Source organism: Carassius auratus, chromosome 46 (assembly GCF_003368295.1).
Source record: "Carassius auratus strain Wakin chromosome 46, ASM336829v1, whole genome shotgun sequence".
Taxonomy (NCBI): Eukaryota; Metazoa; Chordata; class Actinopteri; order Cypriniformes; family Cyprinidae; genus Carassius; species Carassius auratus.
In genome coordinates this window covers 1,652,464-1,671,067 of record NC_039288.1, presented here as the reverse complement: position 1 = coordinate 1,671,067, position 18,604 = coordinate 1,652,464, and the positions used below count along the sequence as shown (strand labels likewise).

The 18,604-nt window shown below is 38.3% G+C and overlaps 1 protein-coding gene across 12 annotated transcripts in view; it reads left to right on the top strand.

Moving 5' to 3' along the window:
• Positions 1 to 18,234, top strand: part of LOC113063840 (rap guanine nucleotide exchange factor 6-like) — a 70,039-nt gene extending 51,805 nt beyond the window's left edge. For 6 of the 12 annotated variants that reach the window (XM_026234216.1, XM_026234209.1, XM_026234208.1 and 3 more), the window contains 15 exons: positions 1,821 to 1,978; positions 3,407 to 3,421; positions 3,637 to 3,877; positions 5,276 to 5,665; positions 6,468 to 6,679; positions 6,820 to 6,943; positions 8,698 to 8,721; positions 9,661 to 9,878; positions 10,825 to 11,007; positions 11,966 to 12,094; positions 12,313 to 12,423; positions 12,864 to 13,038; positions 13,932 to 14,350; positions 14,952 to 15,170; positions 17,232 to 18,234. In XM_026234216.1, coding sequence (XP_026090001.1) covers positions 1,821 to 1,978; positions 3,407 to 3,421; positions 3,637 to 3,877; positions 5,276 to 5,665; positions 6,468 to 6,679; positions 6,820 to 6,943; positions 8,698 to 8,721; positions 9,661 to 9,878; positions 10,825 to 11,007; positions 11,966 to 12,094; positions 12,313 to 12,423; positions 12,864 to 13,038; positions 13,932 to 14,350; positions 14,952 to 15,170; positions 17,232 to 17,254 — 2,641 coding nt within the window. In that variant the 3' untranslated portion in view covers positions 17,255 to 18,234. The remainder of the gene's footprint in view (positions 1 to 1,820; positions 1,979 to 3,406; positions 3,422 to 3,636; positions 3,878 to 5,275; positions 5,666 to 6,467; positions 6,680 to 6,819; positions 6,944 to 8,697; positions 8,722 to 9,660; positions 9,879 to 10,824; positions 11,008 to 11,965; positions 12,095 to 12,312; positions 12,424 to 12,863; positions 13,039 to 13,931; positions 14,351 to 14,951; positions 15,171 to 17,231) is intronic. The other 6 variants (XM_026234213.1, XM_026234211.1, XM_026234212.1 and 3 more) reach the window with 4 other exon arrangements.
• Positions 18,235 to 18,604: the final 370 nt, after the last annotated feature.

The window sequence follows — 18,604 nt, the reverse complement described above, 5'->3', positions numbered from 1 at the left end:
CACATCTCAGTTTGATTAGACTTAGCAGCATTTCTCACGGCCATCGGCGAGCAGCTCAAGTCTCCGATCCATTATAATACGTCTGCAGCAGATAATGCGTGTGTCAACAGCAAATCAGAAATACCTCTATTTCCTCTCTTAATTCATCAGTGATGCTTTCTCTAAAGCGTCTTTATTTTTCCTTTGACGTCACTTAAGGGTTGCTGGATGATGTTAATAGGTTGCTGAATAGCTGTCTAGTTATTGTTTTAGCCAATCCACATTTGGTCTGGCTTCATCCCATTCAGTCAGTCAAGTGTGAAAACGGCCTAAATGTCCATATGCAGGGTATCTGTGGGTCTTAAAGAATCTTAACAAGTCTCAAGTCTCACCCTTACACAAATTAAGGCCTGAAAAGGTCTTAATCACAGCAAAAAAGTCTTACATTCAAAAAAATTCACAAATTCAACACAAAACACAAATACAATCTTTTCACACAAAATGAACACTACATCTAGTCTAATATAGAGCCAGGTGACATGAAAAATTTAAAAATGAAAAATATCATAATTTTGAATAATTGCTTTTTACTATATTTCAGAATTTATCTCATTGTGACTTAGTGTCATGAAATTACCTTTTAGCTCACAACTATGACTTAATGTCAATTTTATTTTCTCATAATGTTTTACTTTTTTCTCATAATTAAGATGTATTTCGATTTTGACTTATCTCTGGACTTTTTATCTCATAGTTTAAACTCTTTTATTTATCTCATAATTATCCTTTTTAATTAAATATCCCATGCACTGCTAAAAAATGCATATCTTCCTCAGTATTTTTGTCTTATTTTCTAATAGAAATATCTTGGACTTCTGAAATAGAGACAAATTTACTTGAGATGCAAACATATGTATTATGATTTGCGCAGATCTCTGAGAAAAAAAAGAACAGGAAAACCAGCAAACAACAACTCACAAACCATGACCTGAACACAAGGACTGAAACACACAGAGAACATGGGGATAACTAGTTACAGGTGTGACTCATCAGGGTAACCATAGGAACTAACGAGACAAGGAGAGACAGAAACCAAACACAGGAAGGAAGCATGAACCAAAGACTACATTTCAACATAAAAGTCCTCACAAAACGCAAGACACAGAGCAGGAATTGTGACAGTATGAAGTCATGTTTCTTAAGAAATTGAAGAAAACTCTGTGAGTTAATGCTCAAAACAAGAACAAATAATATCTGTCACTGGGGAAAGAAAAGTTTTCCCTGTGAATTAAGTTGATTTCGGCAGATCTTTGTTTTTGATTTAATCATCAACTCATTTCATTGTGGTCACAGGAAGCAAGACTTCTTATGTCATTTTGATCCTCAAGTAAATGTATTTTAATTTAGTAATTTTAAACATTAAAAAGAAAAATACTGATGAACATCAGGTTTTTTGTCATGTGATCGGAAGTTTCAGTAAGTTAATTTTGAAATTCTAGTGGTTTGGAGAGAAGCCATTTTAGCATATGTTTTATTTATTTCTTTAGTACGAGGAATTAAAAAGTAATGGAGGTCTGTTGGAAGTTGTATTTCCAAACTTTGATGCGTTCCTGATAAAAGACATTTTTCGAGACCATTTTGATGTATTGTGTTCCATTTCATTTATTCCGTAAACTTTCTTTACTTGGTCTTAAAAAGGTCTTAAAATAAAACCTGCAGAAACCCTAGTGACCATCTCTTCCATCTATCTGTGTGTGTGTGTGTGTGTGTGTGTGTGTGTTCATTGACGTGCAGTGTTAGTGTTAGCGCTGGATGAAATCCGTCTCTCTCTGTGTCTGCAGTGACGGTGGCATGTCTCAGTCTCAGGACGACAGTATCGTGGGCACTAAGCAGTGCAGGCACAGCGTGGCCATAATGCCCATCCCGGGCAGTCTGTCGTCCAGCAGTCCTGACCTGCTGCATCCCGCCGCCAGCGCTCTGGACTTCACCAACCCTTCAGGTAAGACCTCACACCATCAGAGCACGAGTTCAGCCACCCGCAGCTGATTCAATGACCATAGACATGCGTCATCATAAAGTGCATGTGCTGAAGGTACACAAAGCTTGATTGAACACAAGAGTTGCTCAGGATTCCCAGACTGTGTGTGTAATGCAGTGTGAATGAAGGCAGGCATCATGAGTGAAAGACTTGTGCTTAATTACATTGAATGAGCATTTGCAATGTGCTTCAAGTACTAAAAGTATATTTTTATAAAAACTGTACTTGCAGTAAATATAATATAATAAAATATGAATAAAATAAATGGCCTCTTAAGTGTTTTTAAGAAACATAGTCATGAAATTGTCTCTCTTTAAGTCACTAAAATGCACTTTTAAAAAGTGCACTGCAATAATTTCAAGTTAAATGCATCACTTTAAAATTACGTGTGAAATTATTACATTTAATAATCCTTTCTGTTTTAAGGTGCACCTATTTTGATATGCTGCCTAACATACTTAAACACATATAAAGTCCTTGATTTTAATTTGAACTGTATAGTGCCTTATTCGATATTGCATGTAAAAGGAATATATTTTAAATGCACTTATTTGCAGTTTAGTATGCATATTTATGCAATATTTCAAAGACAATAGAAGTATTAAATTACTCGCTATTAACAAACCATTAACTATGACTTTTGTCTCAATGAACTTCTAATTTGCTGCTGATTAATTGTTAGTATAAGGTAAGATAGGGATGTAGAATATGGTCATGCAGAATATGTGTTTTATAAGTATTAATAAATGCCTAAATGTTAATAATAGTAGTTAGTAGTTAATAGTGAGAATTGGTCCCAAATCTAAAGTGTTACCAAGTTGGTCAAAAATACTCTAAGTTCATCTAATTGCATATAATATACATTTTTCATTTAATTGTGAATGACATGCAGTTAGCTGAATGAAATCATTACACTCAGTTCGCATTGAAGTATGCTCTTTTAAATGATATTAATTTGTTAATGAGGATGTTGGAAGGATTCCTGTAAATGTTCCCTTACTGTAACTTCAGCTCTGGGTTGTGTTAAATGAAAGCTTGTGGCTGGTTTCAGATCCTCTGCGCAGGAATGTGGAAACCAGCACATTATATACAGTAAAACTGCCATTATATAGACAAGAGTGTGTGCATTACATTTTTAAATGTTTGCAAAAATCTCTTTTCGTGGTCTAAAAACGATAGAAGGGCATATGACATTAGCACAACACCAGAGTGAGTAATTGATGACCTTATTTTCATTTTTTGGTGAACTTTTGCTTTACTATGCAGCGTGATGTTTGCTACGAGAGACTTTCTATTAGTTTAGATTAGCTGTGATGTTTTCACGGTTGGATCATGTGTCATATCTCTTTCTCCGTCTTCCCTTTCTGTGTGTTTCTTGGCTCCTCGAAGTGGCTGGTTTCTACTGTAAGTACTCGTCCTGAACTCACTGTTTTGAACTGGTTTGCACGTGATTATGGGCTTGTGGCATGAAATGTTTGTTCAGAAGCATGCGAACATGCATCGGTGTGTTGGAGTGTGTTCCAAGCCGATAAGACTTCATCTGTAAATAGTGAACAGCTCGAAGCCGAACACCTTTGAGCCACTGACCTCCTCTTTCTCTTTCCTCTGGACACTGACAGACATTCCCGATCAGGTGATCCGCGTGTTCAAGGCCGACCAGCAGAGCTGCTATATCATCATCAGTAAAGACACCACAGCTAAAGATGTCGTCTCACATGTGGTCAGTGAGTTCAGCCTCATCGCCGCTCCAGAGACATACTCACTGTGTGAGGTTTCCATCAGTCCTGAAGGAGTCATCAAACAGCGCCGACTGCCCGAGCAGCTCTCAAAACTAGCGGACCGCATCCAGCTCAACGGCAGGTAAGCAGAACCAGCTCATCGCTCCACTGACATCCATTCATACGCATTCAAACGTGGGTTAAAGGAGGGACAAGCTTCTGCGGATTTCACAGCATTTCAGAGTGAAGACGTGTGACCAGGAGACAGTGCTGAGTAGATCACTTACAATACTGTAGTCTGTTACTGATTTAAATTGCATGACAAAATTTTAGTTAGAAACACAATTACATTACACATTTTAGGTAATATAATCAGACTGCTTTTGATCTGACTCAGTTACCACTTTGATTTAAATGAGTGCTGTCAGTCGATTAAAAAACATTTTTTTCTGATATTAGAAGTCAGGTAATAGCGATTCATCCCACCTAACATTAAAGTATTTAAATATACATTCTCATTGCAATAATTTAATTTCACATTACATTTCCAAATTAATGTAGAAACTACATAAATACAGTTTATTTTTTATATTTGTTTAGTGGCAATACTACTACTTTTTTTTCTGATATTTTATCACTGAGTAGCCATTCAACATTACAGTATAATTACTGTAGATAGTAGAACTATCCATTTTAACATTTATTAGACTTTAAAAAGTAACAACTTTCAATTTAAGTGAACTTTAATCAATCTTCACATAAACCCATTATAATAAATGTCATCTTCAGCAAGTAGGAAATAGTCAGAAATAGAATTAAGTTACATTAAAATCGAAATTAGATGTAGATGAATCCTTAAAGCTACAGAAGGCTCTTTATTCTTTTGTTCTTTAATGAACAATAGCATATCAGAGATATGTTCATAAATCTGACAAATATCAAACAAATACTTACGTGCACATGTTTAAAGCAGGTTTAATCATGTTTTTGGTAACTTTGTGGCTTAATTGCTGACATAACAATGGCGGTGCAGGCTCATAGTTTTGTTTTGTGCCTTTATATGAAATTATATACAGCATGCACCGCCGTGTTTTTGCGTGCAATTGAAGAGCAGACTCTACAAACACTTATAACGGCTGACTGTACAATTCATTTTTAATGACATATTTAAATAAAACGCCAAAATAAATGCAATTCTTGTCAAGAAAAAAAGAGACAGAAGCAGTAGTTGTGAGTTGGGTGGACAATTAATTTTTAAGGTTTGAAAATGACTGTAAAATACAAATAAATGCAAATAGTTAAAAATAAACTATACTATGTTTTCCTTTTTGAGTGAAGAATTCTGATTTCATTTACATTCTGATTTCAGTGTGCATCACATTTAGTTTATTAGTTATGTTAATACTGTGTAATCCAAATTGATACAAAACATTTTATGCTATTCAAATCCATAAATCTTGATGGATCCATGAGGGACACCGTGATGTGCGCTTGCGTGACAAGACTTTACAATAGTCCCATCGTTTGTATGTTTGCTCAGGTACTACCTGAAGAACAACATGGAGACAGAGACGCTCTGCTCTGATGAAGACGCTCAGGAGCTCCTGAGGGAGAGTCAGATCGGGCTCCTGCAGCTCAGTACTGTGGAGGTGGCAGCGCAGCTCTCCATGAGAGACTTCGGCTTGTTTCGTAACATCGAGTCCACCGAGTATGTGGACGACTTGTTTAAGCTGGACCCCGGCGGTGGAGGCGGCAGCAACCATCTGAAGCAGTTCGAGGAGGTCATCAACCAGGAGACCTTCTGGGTGGCCTCTGAGATCCTGCGCGAGCCCAACGCGCTCAAACGCATGAAGACCATCAAGCACTTTATCAAGATCGCCCTGCACTGCCGCGAGTGCAAGAACTTCAACTCCATGTTTGCCATCATTAGGTGAGTCCGTTGAGCTGTTTCGCAGTGATTGTAAGAAAAGTATTTCACTTTTTCAATATGAGATACACCTGACACTCGCTCAGAGTGTGTAGTCTATTAAAGATACATGAACCTCTCATTCAGCGCTTTCACTAATTTTTACCCCAAGCCTCATTCATTTCCAGCTCTGCTTCAGATAAGCCTAGTATCTGATCAGTTTTATGTGATTAGAAGATATAAATGCATTCTCAAATAATTGCAACAGCATGTTATGAACATTTTAATACGATTCTATTAATCTGTTAGTGTGCATTTATATCGCTTATTGCACTTCTATTTTTATTTGGTATATATGCATATTAAATATTTGTTGTTCCTGTTCATTGCTATGGTTATCACCAGGGGATGCATTTTTGCAGGACACAAAAATGAAATAATTTTTTTTTTACATCTTCATTTTATTTTGTATTTTTTATATGAATAATAATAAAAAGAAACTTTGATGCTGCTGAAACATTTGCAAAAAGATATTTTTTTCCACAGTCGCGTACATTTATATTCAGTCAGAATAGACACACTGTACCCATATTTCTAAACTATCCACAAGACAAAATAATCCATAACTGACAATTTACAAAAATGATCATGTTAAAAAGTTAACATGCTCTTTGCTCCACAGTGTGCGCAGCTTCATCAGAACATAAAATGCAGTTTTATGATCGCTCTTATTTTTGAAATGGTTCAACATCTGTTTGATTGTGTGAACTCGACCGTACAGAACCGTACGTGATGTTCATGTGCTGTGTTTTTATGTGCTCTTCAGTGGTCTTAATCTGGCTCCAGTAGCTCGACTGAGAAGCACGTGGGAGAAACTACCCAGCAAGTATGAGAAACTGTTCCGTGATCTCCAGGACATCTTCGACCCATCACGAAACATGGCCAAATACCGCAACATCCTGAGCAGCCAGAGCGTACAGCCTCCCATCATCCCGCTGTTTCCTGTGGTCAAGAAAGACCTCACCTTCCTGCACGAAGGTCAGTAGGTCGAGTTCACCTTCTGAAATACACATGTGCAGTGCTGGGTAGATTACCTACAAATCGCTCAGACGAATGTGTCTGTGTCTGTATTGTTTTCATGAGTCTTAAAACTGTCTGTCATCTCTTATCTTTCTCAGGTAACGATTCCAGTGTTGACGGCCTGGTGAATTTCGAGAAGTTACGAATGATCGGCAAGGAGATACGCAATGTGGTGCGCATGACGTCAGCCAACATGGACCCAGCGCTCATGTTCAGACAGAGGTGACGGCTGCAGACGTTCGCACACAGCCATAGAGAGCATGAACTGAAAGTACACAAGAAATCTAAAATTACTTCGGCTTTTATTGTGAACAATTCATCAGTACACGTCAGTGATGCGCGGGTTGATCCGCGGTTACGAGTCATCCAAAAATATTTTTAATGATATTGGGGTCGCGGTCAGTCGGGTCATTTGAAATAAAGATGCCAATTAAACCTTTGTAATTTATATAGTACTAGACACAATTTTGAAATACATAGGCCTACACTTTATTAGCTGAATAACTGGCGCGAATAGAGTGACCACCTGTCCCGCTTTACGTTGTACTGTACAGCAATTTTACCCTTTGTCGCGCCTCACGCTAATTGAGCATCTGTCCTGCTTTTTCATTCGACCCTGCATAATGAATACATGGATACGTCCATAGACATACTGTTAACTTATGTCCAATAGTTCAGAGGAGAGCAATAAACGCGTTAGTCGATAGGCTGAGTCGTACGTTAATCAAACTGTTGACTGGTGCATGAACGCCTCCAATAATATCAAATTTGAGAGCGCCCGCGCTGTTCGCACAGGTTTAGCAGCCGCGGCCACGAAAAGGAGAAAATGCACTTTTAATAGCGAATGGACTCCTGTAGATGGCGAAGCAGAGACAGCTTTTTGCATTTGATGCAAGAAAAAAAGCACATCATCAAGAAACATGTCAACCAATGCAATCGTTTTTCAATAAACCAAAATGACCCACAGGCTGACAAAGTTTGGGCAGCAGAAGTGAGGAGCATTTATCATGCCGTACATCACACATTCATATCGCTCTACAGACTGCAGTAAGTTTCCCCAGATTCTGAAATAGCTAAGAAAAAAGCTGTAGAAACTTGGGTGATATTTTGGGTCAGGTAGTGTCTTAATCTTTTAGTCGGTGGGTTTAAAAAGAAATATAGTCTATATATTACAGAAAGCTTGAAATGTCTACTTTTAAACGAAAATATTCAAACTAAAATAAATAGTCTACTCTCTGATTATGTAATCCATATGAAATGTGTGTTTCTCTCTGGCGTTCATGGCGAGTCCGCTTCGACAACTTCATCGACACAGAAAACAGCAGTTTATTACTAAACAATTACATGTCTCCTTGCTAATTTAGACACATTCATAATCGTTACCAGTTCTTTGTGCCGAGTCTTATATGTGCGGTCATAACGCTTATTATCCTGTAGGCTATAGCCTATTTAAGTAATTAAATGAATATAAAGGGGTGACGCATTTAGTACTTTTAAAAAATGCGGGTCAGGAAGCGGGTCGGGTACAATATTTTCTTTTTCTTTTTTATTGCGGTCCGAGTTGGGGGCGGGTTAGTTGAAAACATCGGTCAGGTGCGGGTTGTTTATACCTTGACCCGCGCATCACTGGTACACGTTACTATTAAAAGAAAATGTTGTTGAAGGTGAATGTCACAGGCATGACAGCTGATAAAAAAAGGATTGGGTTTAGGATAGCTGAACAGTTAAAAAATGCTTGATCGGTCCCAGTCTCGATCCTTGATATCGGCTCAGGACATCCCTACTTCATAATCTGACCTCACCTAAAGTTAGTCATTCATTTAATGCCATCGAGTCGCTCGCACACTTGCAGCGTATGTTTTCTTTCTTTCTCTTGTAGGATCAAGTGTAGTATTTGTTGGTGGTGCTTCTGTCTGTCTGAGTGTTTCTCTCTTTCTGTTCACCTGTTTTCTGCCTCTCGTTGGCTTTGCTTACAGGAAGAAGAGGTGGAAGAGTTTAGGGTAAGTGTGCTGTCCTGCATGTCCTGAATGTGTCATGACCATTAACCTGGACACAACATCTCCTGCGTCTCTTCCTTTCTCTCTCTCATTCTCTAAACCATTGATCATCACGTAAGGGATCATGGTCTTCGCTTTCGAGTTATTTGTGGATTTTTTGCATTAATGGAACTGAACACATTGCATGGCCACGTTACGCTGCTGTAGTCATAGGTCGCTACGAGTGGCAAGTATATGAGGTTCAATGTTTCATATTCACGAAAAAATGGAAGGACTTTTACAAATAGAGTTCTACAAATACACTACTGGTTTGGAAAAATTAAGATTTTTAAATCTCTTCACACCAAGGCTATTTTTGCTCATTTATTTGATTAAAAAAACTGTAAAAACAGTAATATTGTGAAAAATTATTTACATTTTAAATAACTGTTTTCCATGGGAATATTTTGTAAAATATAATTTAATCCTGTGATGCACTGCTGTATTTTCAGCATCATTCCTCCAGTCTTCAGTGTCACATGATCTTCAGAAATCATGAAAATATGATGATTTACTGCTCAAGAAACATTTCTGATTATTATCAGTGTTGAAAAAACTTTATATTTTTTTGTGTAAACAGTGATAATTTTTTTTTCTTTAAGAATTCTTTGATAAATAGAAAGTACAAAAGAATAGTATTTATTTGAAAAAGAAATTATTTTTTATCAATTCCATGCTGAATAAATGTATTATTATTATTTGTCCATCTTACTGACCCCAAACGTTTTACCTCTAGTGTACATACAAGAACCTCATAACCATACATGAAAAACACAGAAATCGATTTTCATTTTTTTCTTTGCAAGGCCAGAAAAATAAAAGCTGTCCTCCCATTTATAAGTGAAGGCAGGAATGAAGCATCTGGCGTATTTGTCTCACTCCTCATCCGCTCCGTTTCCTCAGGTCTCTGAGTCAGGGCAGCACTAACTCAAACCTGCTGGACGTTCAGGGCAATCACAAGAAGCGTGTGCGCCGCAGCTCTCTGCTCAACGCCAAGAAGCTGTACGAGGACGCCCAGATGGCACGTAAGGTGAAGCAGTACCTGGCTCACCTGGAGGTGGAGACGGACGAGGAGAAGTTCCAGATCATGTCTCTGCAGTGTGAAGCGGCCTACAGCACACGTGCGTATCATACATGACCATATTCTACAGCCCTAAACTCAACAACCACCTTATCAACTATACATTTTATATAGTATAGTTTACCAGAACTCTCTGTTTTTGCTTTACATTTTGAAATTAAACAGTTAAGGCGAAACACTGCAGGTGAATAGGGCAAAAAAAAAAAACTAATAGTTATCACCTGTTGATTGATTACATTGATTATTGCAAACATTTATTGTATTACAAGTTTTAAAAAATGTTATGTTTAAATATGCAAATGAGGCATTATTTAATTAAATATGTGCTAATTTGCATAAACGTCTAGTTCAAAAATCTGAACACTAGATGAAGTCAGTTTAAAAAAATTTGTTTATTTTTTTTGACATATTAGAGTCACTTTTTTTTTTTTACAGAGGGAATTCTGGTTATCTTTTTTTGTCACTCCATAATTCAGAAAATACTTTGAACAGCCAGAAAACAATACATTTTCACAATTTTGGGGGGAATAAAATGTTGTATATAATCAAGGAAAATATATATGAACAAATCCCTCTGTAAAAACCTTCAGAATATAGACAAGAATAAAAATGTCAAGTTTGGTGTGTGTAAGTGCTACTGAAGTGGAGATTTATGGCTCAGTGTTGAAGAAAAAACTCATTTTGAGAAAACGGCTTTTAAAAATATGTATTGTAATTGAAATCTATTGACACAAACAGATAAAGTGCTATAAAAGAAACACTTAACAGTGTCTTTTGGATGTTTTCCTTCCACTAGTTTGAAAAAGCACTTTATGAAAAACCAAAAAGCCCAAAATCTCAAAATTGACAGGTGCATGAAAAAACTGTGTTTTTGCCTGCAGTGTCTCAACTTAAATATGGAGCACTGGAGATTTTCCTATAGCCTCTGACAAAATGAATGATGTCCCCCAGTGAAACTCAGCTGTGTGTGTGTTCTTCCCCTGCAGTGTCTAAGAACCTGAGCGAGCGGCGGTCAGCTAAATCAGACATGTCCCCGGTGTCCATGCGCTCCTCCGGTGTGTCTTCAGCCAAGCCTCAGAACCGCGTCTCTCAGGTGCTGCAGGTTCCTCCCGTCAGCCTTTACCCTCTGCGCAAGAAGAGCATCGCCAAAGACCTGTCCGCTTCCTTCAGTACGTGACCCATCACAAGCTTTCTGAAGCAACACAATACTGCGATCATCATCTTCATCTGGATTATTTCAGTCCTCATAATAATTGATGCAGAATTTTACATAATAACCAAAATAAGGGCACACGTTGAAGTATATTTTATTTACCATTTTCATAATGAGCATCACTTCCACTACAAAACATCAACGACACAAAGATACAAATACAAAACGTATTAAATTTATTAAAACCTATACTGTACAGAATTTAAAATTTTAAGAATTAATACAACTTTCAAGTATTTCATGTGCAAATTATTTATTTTGAGTTTTATATTTTTTAAAATGTTTTTTTACTTTTTTAGCCTCTGAATACATTTGAGATGTTAATAGTTTTTTGCTTTAAACATTATCAGAGCAATTGTGAAAAATCAACCAGATCTTCACATTTTTTTGTATTCTTATCAAGTAAACCTACTAAGAAAAAAAATATTAGGTGTTGTTTTCTAAAAAAATTATTTCCTAAATGTTTATACTTAAAAAATGGGTCTATGGGTAAGAGAAATTAACTTTATGCAAAGAGAAACTCGACATAGCTTTTTCTTGTTTCAAGTTGAAACACTTTTTTTTTCTTATGTAATTTTGCTTCTCAGGTTAATGTATCTTGATTTAAGAATGTTTCCATATTTGAAATGGAAAACGACATAAATACCGAGTAAGAAAATCATGCTTCATAGTGCGAAAACATTGAGAGGTGGGTTGTATAATTTCATTAGGGATAATAATACCTTCTTCTCTCCATCATTTCTTGCTCTGTCCTCACTACCACTCTGAAGAAAGGTAGCAAATCAAACGAAACGAACGAATGTGACCATACAAATAACCACAGAGCATCATTGTGTTTATGGTGGATTAGCGGCTCCCTCTGCTGTCTGAACTGTGTCAGTGCTTTCTGAAACACAGTCTGCTGTTCTCTTCAGGTCCACACTCACCTCAGGTGCTGAAGAAAGCAGCCGATGACATCAGCATCAAGAGAGCAGACGACACAGCCACCGTCTCGTCCCTGAGCTCCAGTCCTACCGTCTCTCCACAGGGATCTCCTCGCAAAGGTACGACCCTGATCTTCAGCCGTATTCAGCTCAGGAGTGGCTCTCAAGTCTTGTCATGTATTTACTCTAAACGGAAGCAGTAGTTATATTTGATACATAGATTTCGAAGGCTGCTAAATTATCGAGACAGAACAATGTCATGCTTTACAGTGTTAATTGTGTCTTTCTTGATATCCATGCTTCAGTGTTTCTGAAATATTCCCATCATTCCCTCACAGTGGGCGGAGCTCCCAGACAGAACTGCGCTCAGCCGAACCTGTCGGGTTCGTCCTCGTCTCTGGCCAGCGAGGTCGGCGTCAGGACGGCAGGAGGACGCTCGGGTGGCATAGGTGAGGCTTTCCTCCACAGACAGATCCTGAGGATGACCTGTCAGACAGAGACAGGGACAGGAAGAGACACACAAGCGCTTCAGGTCCCCCTTCAGACTCTTGAGAGACAGGAGCGAGTCCAGGGACAGAACTAGGACAGTGAGACAGTCTGAAGACAGACAGAAACTTTAACTCAGTCGAGGATGAAGCTCCTGTCGTCGTTTATTCAGATTCATCTGTGCATTTGAATCATTGAAGGTGCATGTCAAGAAAGCTTGAATGTGTGATACGGTCTGGTTATGTTTCGTGAGTGAATGATGACAGTATCGTTGCTTGCTCAGCGAGTCAGCTCTTCTTCACTGTTTCTCTGTAATGATCTGACTGTGAGCTTTCCATCAGTTGTGTATTAAAGGCAGAGCTTTGTGTTGTGCTCTCAGGTCCGTCTCCTCTCTCTCTCACAGGTTATGCCCTCATACCCTCCGGCAGGTCTGACCTGTCCGACTCCAGCGAGATCTCCTCGCGCTCCAGCATCGTCAGTAACGGCTCAGTGGACTCCATGCCCCCAGCGCCCTCCATCAGCGTCCGGTCAGAGACGCCCACACACACTCCAGCCCACTGCAGTCAGCCCGGCACGAGGTAGTGTATCCCACAACACCTCAGAGCGTCTCCAGCTGAAGCAGCTTGTGCTAATCGTTTCTGCTGGACTCATGATGTCTGTGCTGTAATGAGAGTTACTTTTTATGTTGCTACCCAAGTGAATGTATCTTATTTAAGAGTCTTTAGACATTTGCACTGAAAACAAGACAGACACACTGAGCAAGCACAGCACTGTGATCAGAAGGTAGAGGAAAAGTTATTTCCTTATTCCGATGAGTGGGAGCAGTTTTTGTTTTATTATTATGATTTTATTAAAGTAATGGAGAGCTTTTGGAAATTGCATTTTCAAACTTTGAATTTTACTAATAAAAGACATTGACGTTTAGAGACCATATTGACATATTGTGTTCCATTCAATACACTTGACTTAAATTTACTGTTAAATGGTATAACAAAAGTCCCAGCAGTTGAAAGTAGTAATACATTTCAAAATAAGAGTCCTGCTCTATTTTGGGCTTGCTTATAATCAAAAGTACCGCATTATGCATTAAGATTTTTTTCTTTCTGGATATTATTGGTATTTTGGTTACATAACAAAGTTTATCTGCTGTTTAATTCAAAGTTAACTAATGCGTCTTCTCTCTGTCCATCACGGGAAGGTTATTGCTTCCATTGTCTTCTTTGGATAAAAGCATCTGCTTAAATTAAATTAAATGTAAATTTAACACATCCAGTATACAGACTTGCCTCTTTAAACACAAGATTATAATATCGTCCAATATCCCTCAAATGCAAATGTTTATGTATTGATAAATCGATATGTAACCCAGTTTGAATTCATATGTACAGCATAAAATATTTTAACCTTGCATTATGTTTCACAGCTGAATGCGATGTATGTGTGTTTAGTCAGTGTTTTTCTTTCGTCCCAGTTCATCTTCCGCTCAACACCTTGCCGTGAGGGAGAGCAGCTTGATGTTGTCCAGCAGCGCGGAGGAGCTGACGGTTCCCGAGCAAACCTCCGTCTCTGAGCTGGCCGACAGCGGCCGCGGGAGCTGGACCTCCTGCTCCAGTAACTCTCACGACAACCTCCAGACTCTTCCAGGCCAGCGAGCTCTGGACCTGCTCAGCCATCGCCACACGCCCCTGTGCGCCCCCATCGCAGAGGGGACAGCGGAGGACAGCTGCTCCAGAGACGGATCTGAGCTCAGACAGAGCTGGACGTCCTCCAGTTCCCTGTCGGACACCTACGAGGGCAGCTACAGCACCGTCAAACGCAAGACGCAAGATCAGCAAATCACAGAGGCTTCGTACAAGACCGTCACGTCCAGCACGGAGAAGGGGCTCATAGGTGAGCGTCAGTCTACGAGTCCACCGTCCTCTCGCGAGATGATTAATGTGCAGCTGGCTCGCTTGTGTCTTCATAGCTAGTGTTAGGGGGTCAGTTTTATGTGTGTGTGTGTGTGTTTTATAAATACAATGAAAACAAGTAGATAGACTAAAAATTGAATTTTCAGTTTGAAAAACAATGGAACATTCTGTAAATTTGTGTCACACAGGAAGTGATCATCCTTTTAAATCCTGGTATTCAATCAGTCATGTTAGCAAAAAAACTCACATGATCAAATAAGTAGCTAGTTATATCGGTAGCTGTAATCTAGTTACCACTGAGGAGCGTCGCTGTGACACATTTGAGTGTCAGAAAATTAAAAACAGAGCACTTTTACTGCACGAGAACAGATGTGAGGAGCTGGGTCGAGCGCTCGAGGGTTAATGTGAATCTGCTTGTGTTGTGTCAGTGTCTCAGTGAATGTCTTTTTGAGTTACGTACCCCGTTTCATTCATTGATGTTTGCTTTGTGTGTTTGTGTGTGTCTGTGTGTTTTGTTTCTTTCCGTGCTCCTTCCCCTTCATCACGTCACTTCCTGCACCTCTCCTCCTGCTTCCTGCCAGTGTATTGTGTAACGTCACCCTGCAAAGACGATAGGTTCAAAGCGCCGCCCCCGACTCCGCCGGGGTACCAGGGCCTGACGCTGGGCGACGTGCAGGACGGAGGAGGCTTGCGGCCGGCCCACGTAAAGCCGCCCGAGTATAGCGTGGCCTTGCAGAGGTGCAAGCTGCGCCACAGCCTCGCCAGTGTTACTCTCCGTTCTCACGCCGATAGTGAGGAGGGTATGTGCTCAAACCCCGCAGAGCAGAGAAACACGTCCGGCTCACATTTCACCCCTCAGTCACAAGACCTGAAGGATATTTGACAGCAAGAAAACACCATCTTTGGCTACTTCTACATCACACTAGTATTTCTTGTGCTGAATTTTGTTGTAAAGTGATATCAAGGCATTGCACTTGTCAATTGTGTAATTTTGGACACTTTTATGACGTGCTGTTTCAGACTAATGAAAAGAAAACAACTAAATGCCTTTCCCTGCTAGGAATTTTCTTTCCTTTTTAAAAATATTATTTGCCAATGTAGAGACTTACATTGAACACTAACATTTTTTAAAGGATAGAATTAGTGACTGCACTGGGTTTATTTAAATGCACTTCATCTATTTGCATCAGTTCCATATCTTTAAAAGATTTGATCCAGAAATCTCAAATTCAGCAGTAAATCAAACTTTACAGATCTATTCCTATCTATATTTCGAATGCTTCTCCAGAAGGGTTTGTTCATATACAGTACAGACCAAAAGTTTGGAAACATTACTATTTTTAATGTTTTTAAAAGAAGTTTCTTCTGCTCATCAAGCCCGCATTTATTTGATCAAAAATACAGAAAAAACTGTAATATTGTGAAATATTATTACAATTTAAAATAATTGTTTTTACATTTATTATACTTTAAATGATCATTTATTTCTGTGATGCAAAGATGAATTTTTAGGATCATTATCACATGATCCTTTAGAAATCATTCTAATATGATGATTCATTATCAAAGTTGGAAACAGTTCTGCTGCTTAATATTTTTTCTCAACATGTGATACTTTTTTAGGATACTTTGATGAATAAAAAGTAAAAAAAAAAGTAAAAAAAAAAAAAAATATATTTATATATATATATATATATATATATATATATATATATATATATATATATATATATATATATATATATATTTTGTAATAACAATATACACTACTGGTCAGTAATATGGGGTCAGTAATTTTCTTTTTTTTTTTTAAATAAAATCAATACTTTTATTCAGCAAGGATGTTAAATTGATAAAAAGTGATAGTAAAGAAAATATATTATTAGAATATATATCATTAGAATTTTTATTTTTATTTTGAATAAATGCAGTTCTTTTTACCCTTTTATTGATCAGATATATTCGACAGCAGAACTGTTTCCAACATTCATAATAAATCAGAATATTAGAATGATTTCTAAATGATCATGTGATCGCCTGATGTTACATGTGACACTGAAGGCTGGAGGAATGATGCTGAAAATTCAGCTTTGCATCACAGGAAAAAAATATTTTTTTAAAGTATATTGAAAAAGAAAACTATTATTTTAAGTTGTAATAATATTTCACAATATTACAGTTTTTTCTGTATTTTTGATCAAATAAATGCAGGCTTGATGAGCAGAAGAAACTTCTTTCAAAAACAGTAAAAATAGTAATGTTTCCAAACTTTTGGTCTGTACTGTATCTGTCAATACTGTGGTGATGTAGAAGTGCTTTACAGTATAAGGGGGCATTCTCACAAAATGCATCTAAAAACATTAAATGCAGAGCTCAGGATTGGATTGTAAAACAGCGCAGCACAGAATGCATCCTCTGCAATGTTGCTGTCAAATAAAACAGTCTTGCCAATTTGCTTCTGGAAACAAAAGCTTGCAACGCTTGCCCCGCCTCCGGTCTCTTCTGATTGGTCCACTGTTTCGGAACTTGTGAGCGGCGCTGTGTGTAAAAGTTGAAATTCTTTTAACTTAACACAGAGTTTTTTATGAGAAACATAAACATGATGAACATATCACACAAAAGTAGAAAAAAACATTCTGTATGAATGACCCCTAAATTCTATGAGTGCACAAAGTCATGACAATCCAACTTACCACATGCATGAACCTTTCCCTGTGTTAACAGTGGGGTGAGATGTGGCCTGGCCGTGTTTCAGTGCCATCGGCTGCTGTAAATAGCATTGCTGTGGGTCAGTGTTGATGAAGCGCTCAGTGATGGTTTGAACCCAGCGTCATGTGCTTGTTCTCCTGTGTGTGTTTCAGATGAGCAGGTTTCTGCCGTGTGACCGGATCTCAGCGCTTCACGGACAGAGATGGTACTCTACAGGTTTGGAGGTCATTTAATGACAAAACAAGCCTCTTCTTGATCATCGACCAACTCGAGACGGATGTTTTTAAGTGACCGGTGAAGAAAGATCTCTCAGAAATGAAGCCCCACAGTCTCCAAATGCTTTTTTAAGCTGACGTCTTACTTTCCGGCCACTGTTCGGCATCTGCTCAGCTCTGATTGAGCGTCACACCGTGTGCATGCCCAACACAGATCAAACATGATCAGAGACTAACCTTTCTGGTACTTTAAAGATGCACACTCGTGAAGTGTGAGATCAGGACGTTTCGGCGGCGACGCATGATTTCAGCATCTGACGTGTTTACACACATTCTCGGTTTACAGTGTTTCTTCTCGCTGAAATGCGCATCATGCTGCGTCTGCCTGTTTTTTTACGCAATATGGACGGTGCGTGTGCGTCGTCTGGTTTGTACAGTCTCAGCGGTTGGATTTGCTACTCCTGTCGTTGTACATAGTGAGCGAGATCAATAATGCTTGTCAAAGGAAAATATATTTATATGCTAGATGTGCATTTTCATTCCTTGTTGGCTCATGCTCTTTGGACGAGAAGTTTTGTATAGAATGCAAAAATGGTTTAATAGTTGTTGCTCTGTAAGCAAACAAATACATTTGTACATGGACTAAACCTTAGATGTATAGGATTGAAATGAAACAAGTAAATGTATTATATTACAGGACATAACTGGAGTATTAGATTTTTATTCTTACTTTACCTCTCTGAACCCAGATGCTTCTCTTCTTCTTATTTTTAGTGTGTGTTGATTGTGTTAATGATATATAAGCAGAAGGGTTTTTTACTGTATGTTTGGTTGTAAATGAATGTTACTGATCATGTACAGCTGAGAAGAGAGTGCGCTATATAAACTGTATTTTCACTATTTTGTTGAAATAAATCTGGGGTTGTGACTGCTCCTGTTACTGGGCAGAAGTCTGTGTTTCTCCTAAACTCTGCTAGAAATGATACGGCCTTTCAAAGCGCCTCATCTTTGTACAAATACCCTGGAACCTGAGCATGGATTTCATATTTTGTCAGAATTTGGTTTGCTTCTTTGCACTGGAGCTAAACTAGCATGATTCTCCAGACCGAAGATGATCCAGCATCAACACCGTGAAAACTTCTGAGCATAAAAAGTTATTTACTTTGAATAGTTTTATTACTAGAAGCCTTCTTTCATTACCATAGATTTATGGTTTTCTAATAGAAGACCAACAAATCTAAGAATGCTAGCACTAATAATAAATATAACACAATGCAGAGCCGAAACAAACAAACAAAACACAAATCACA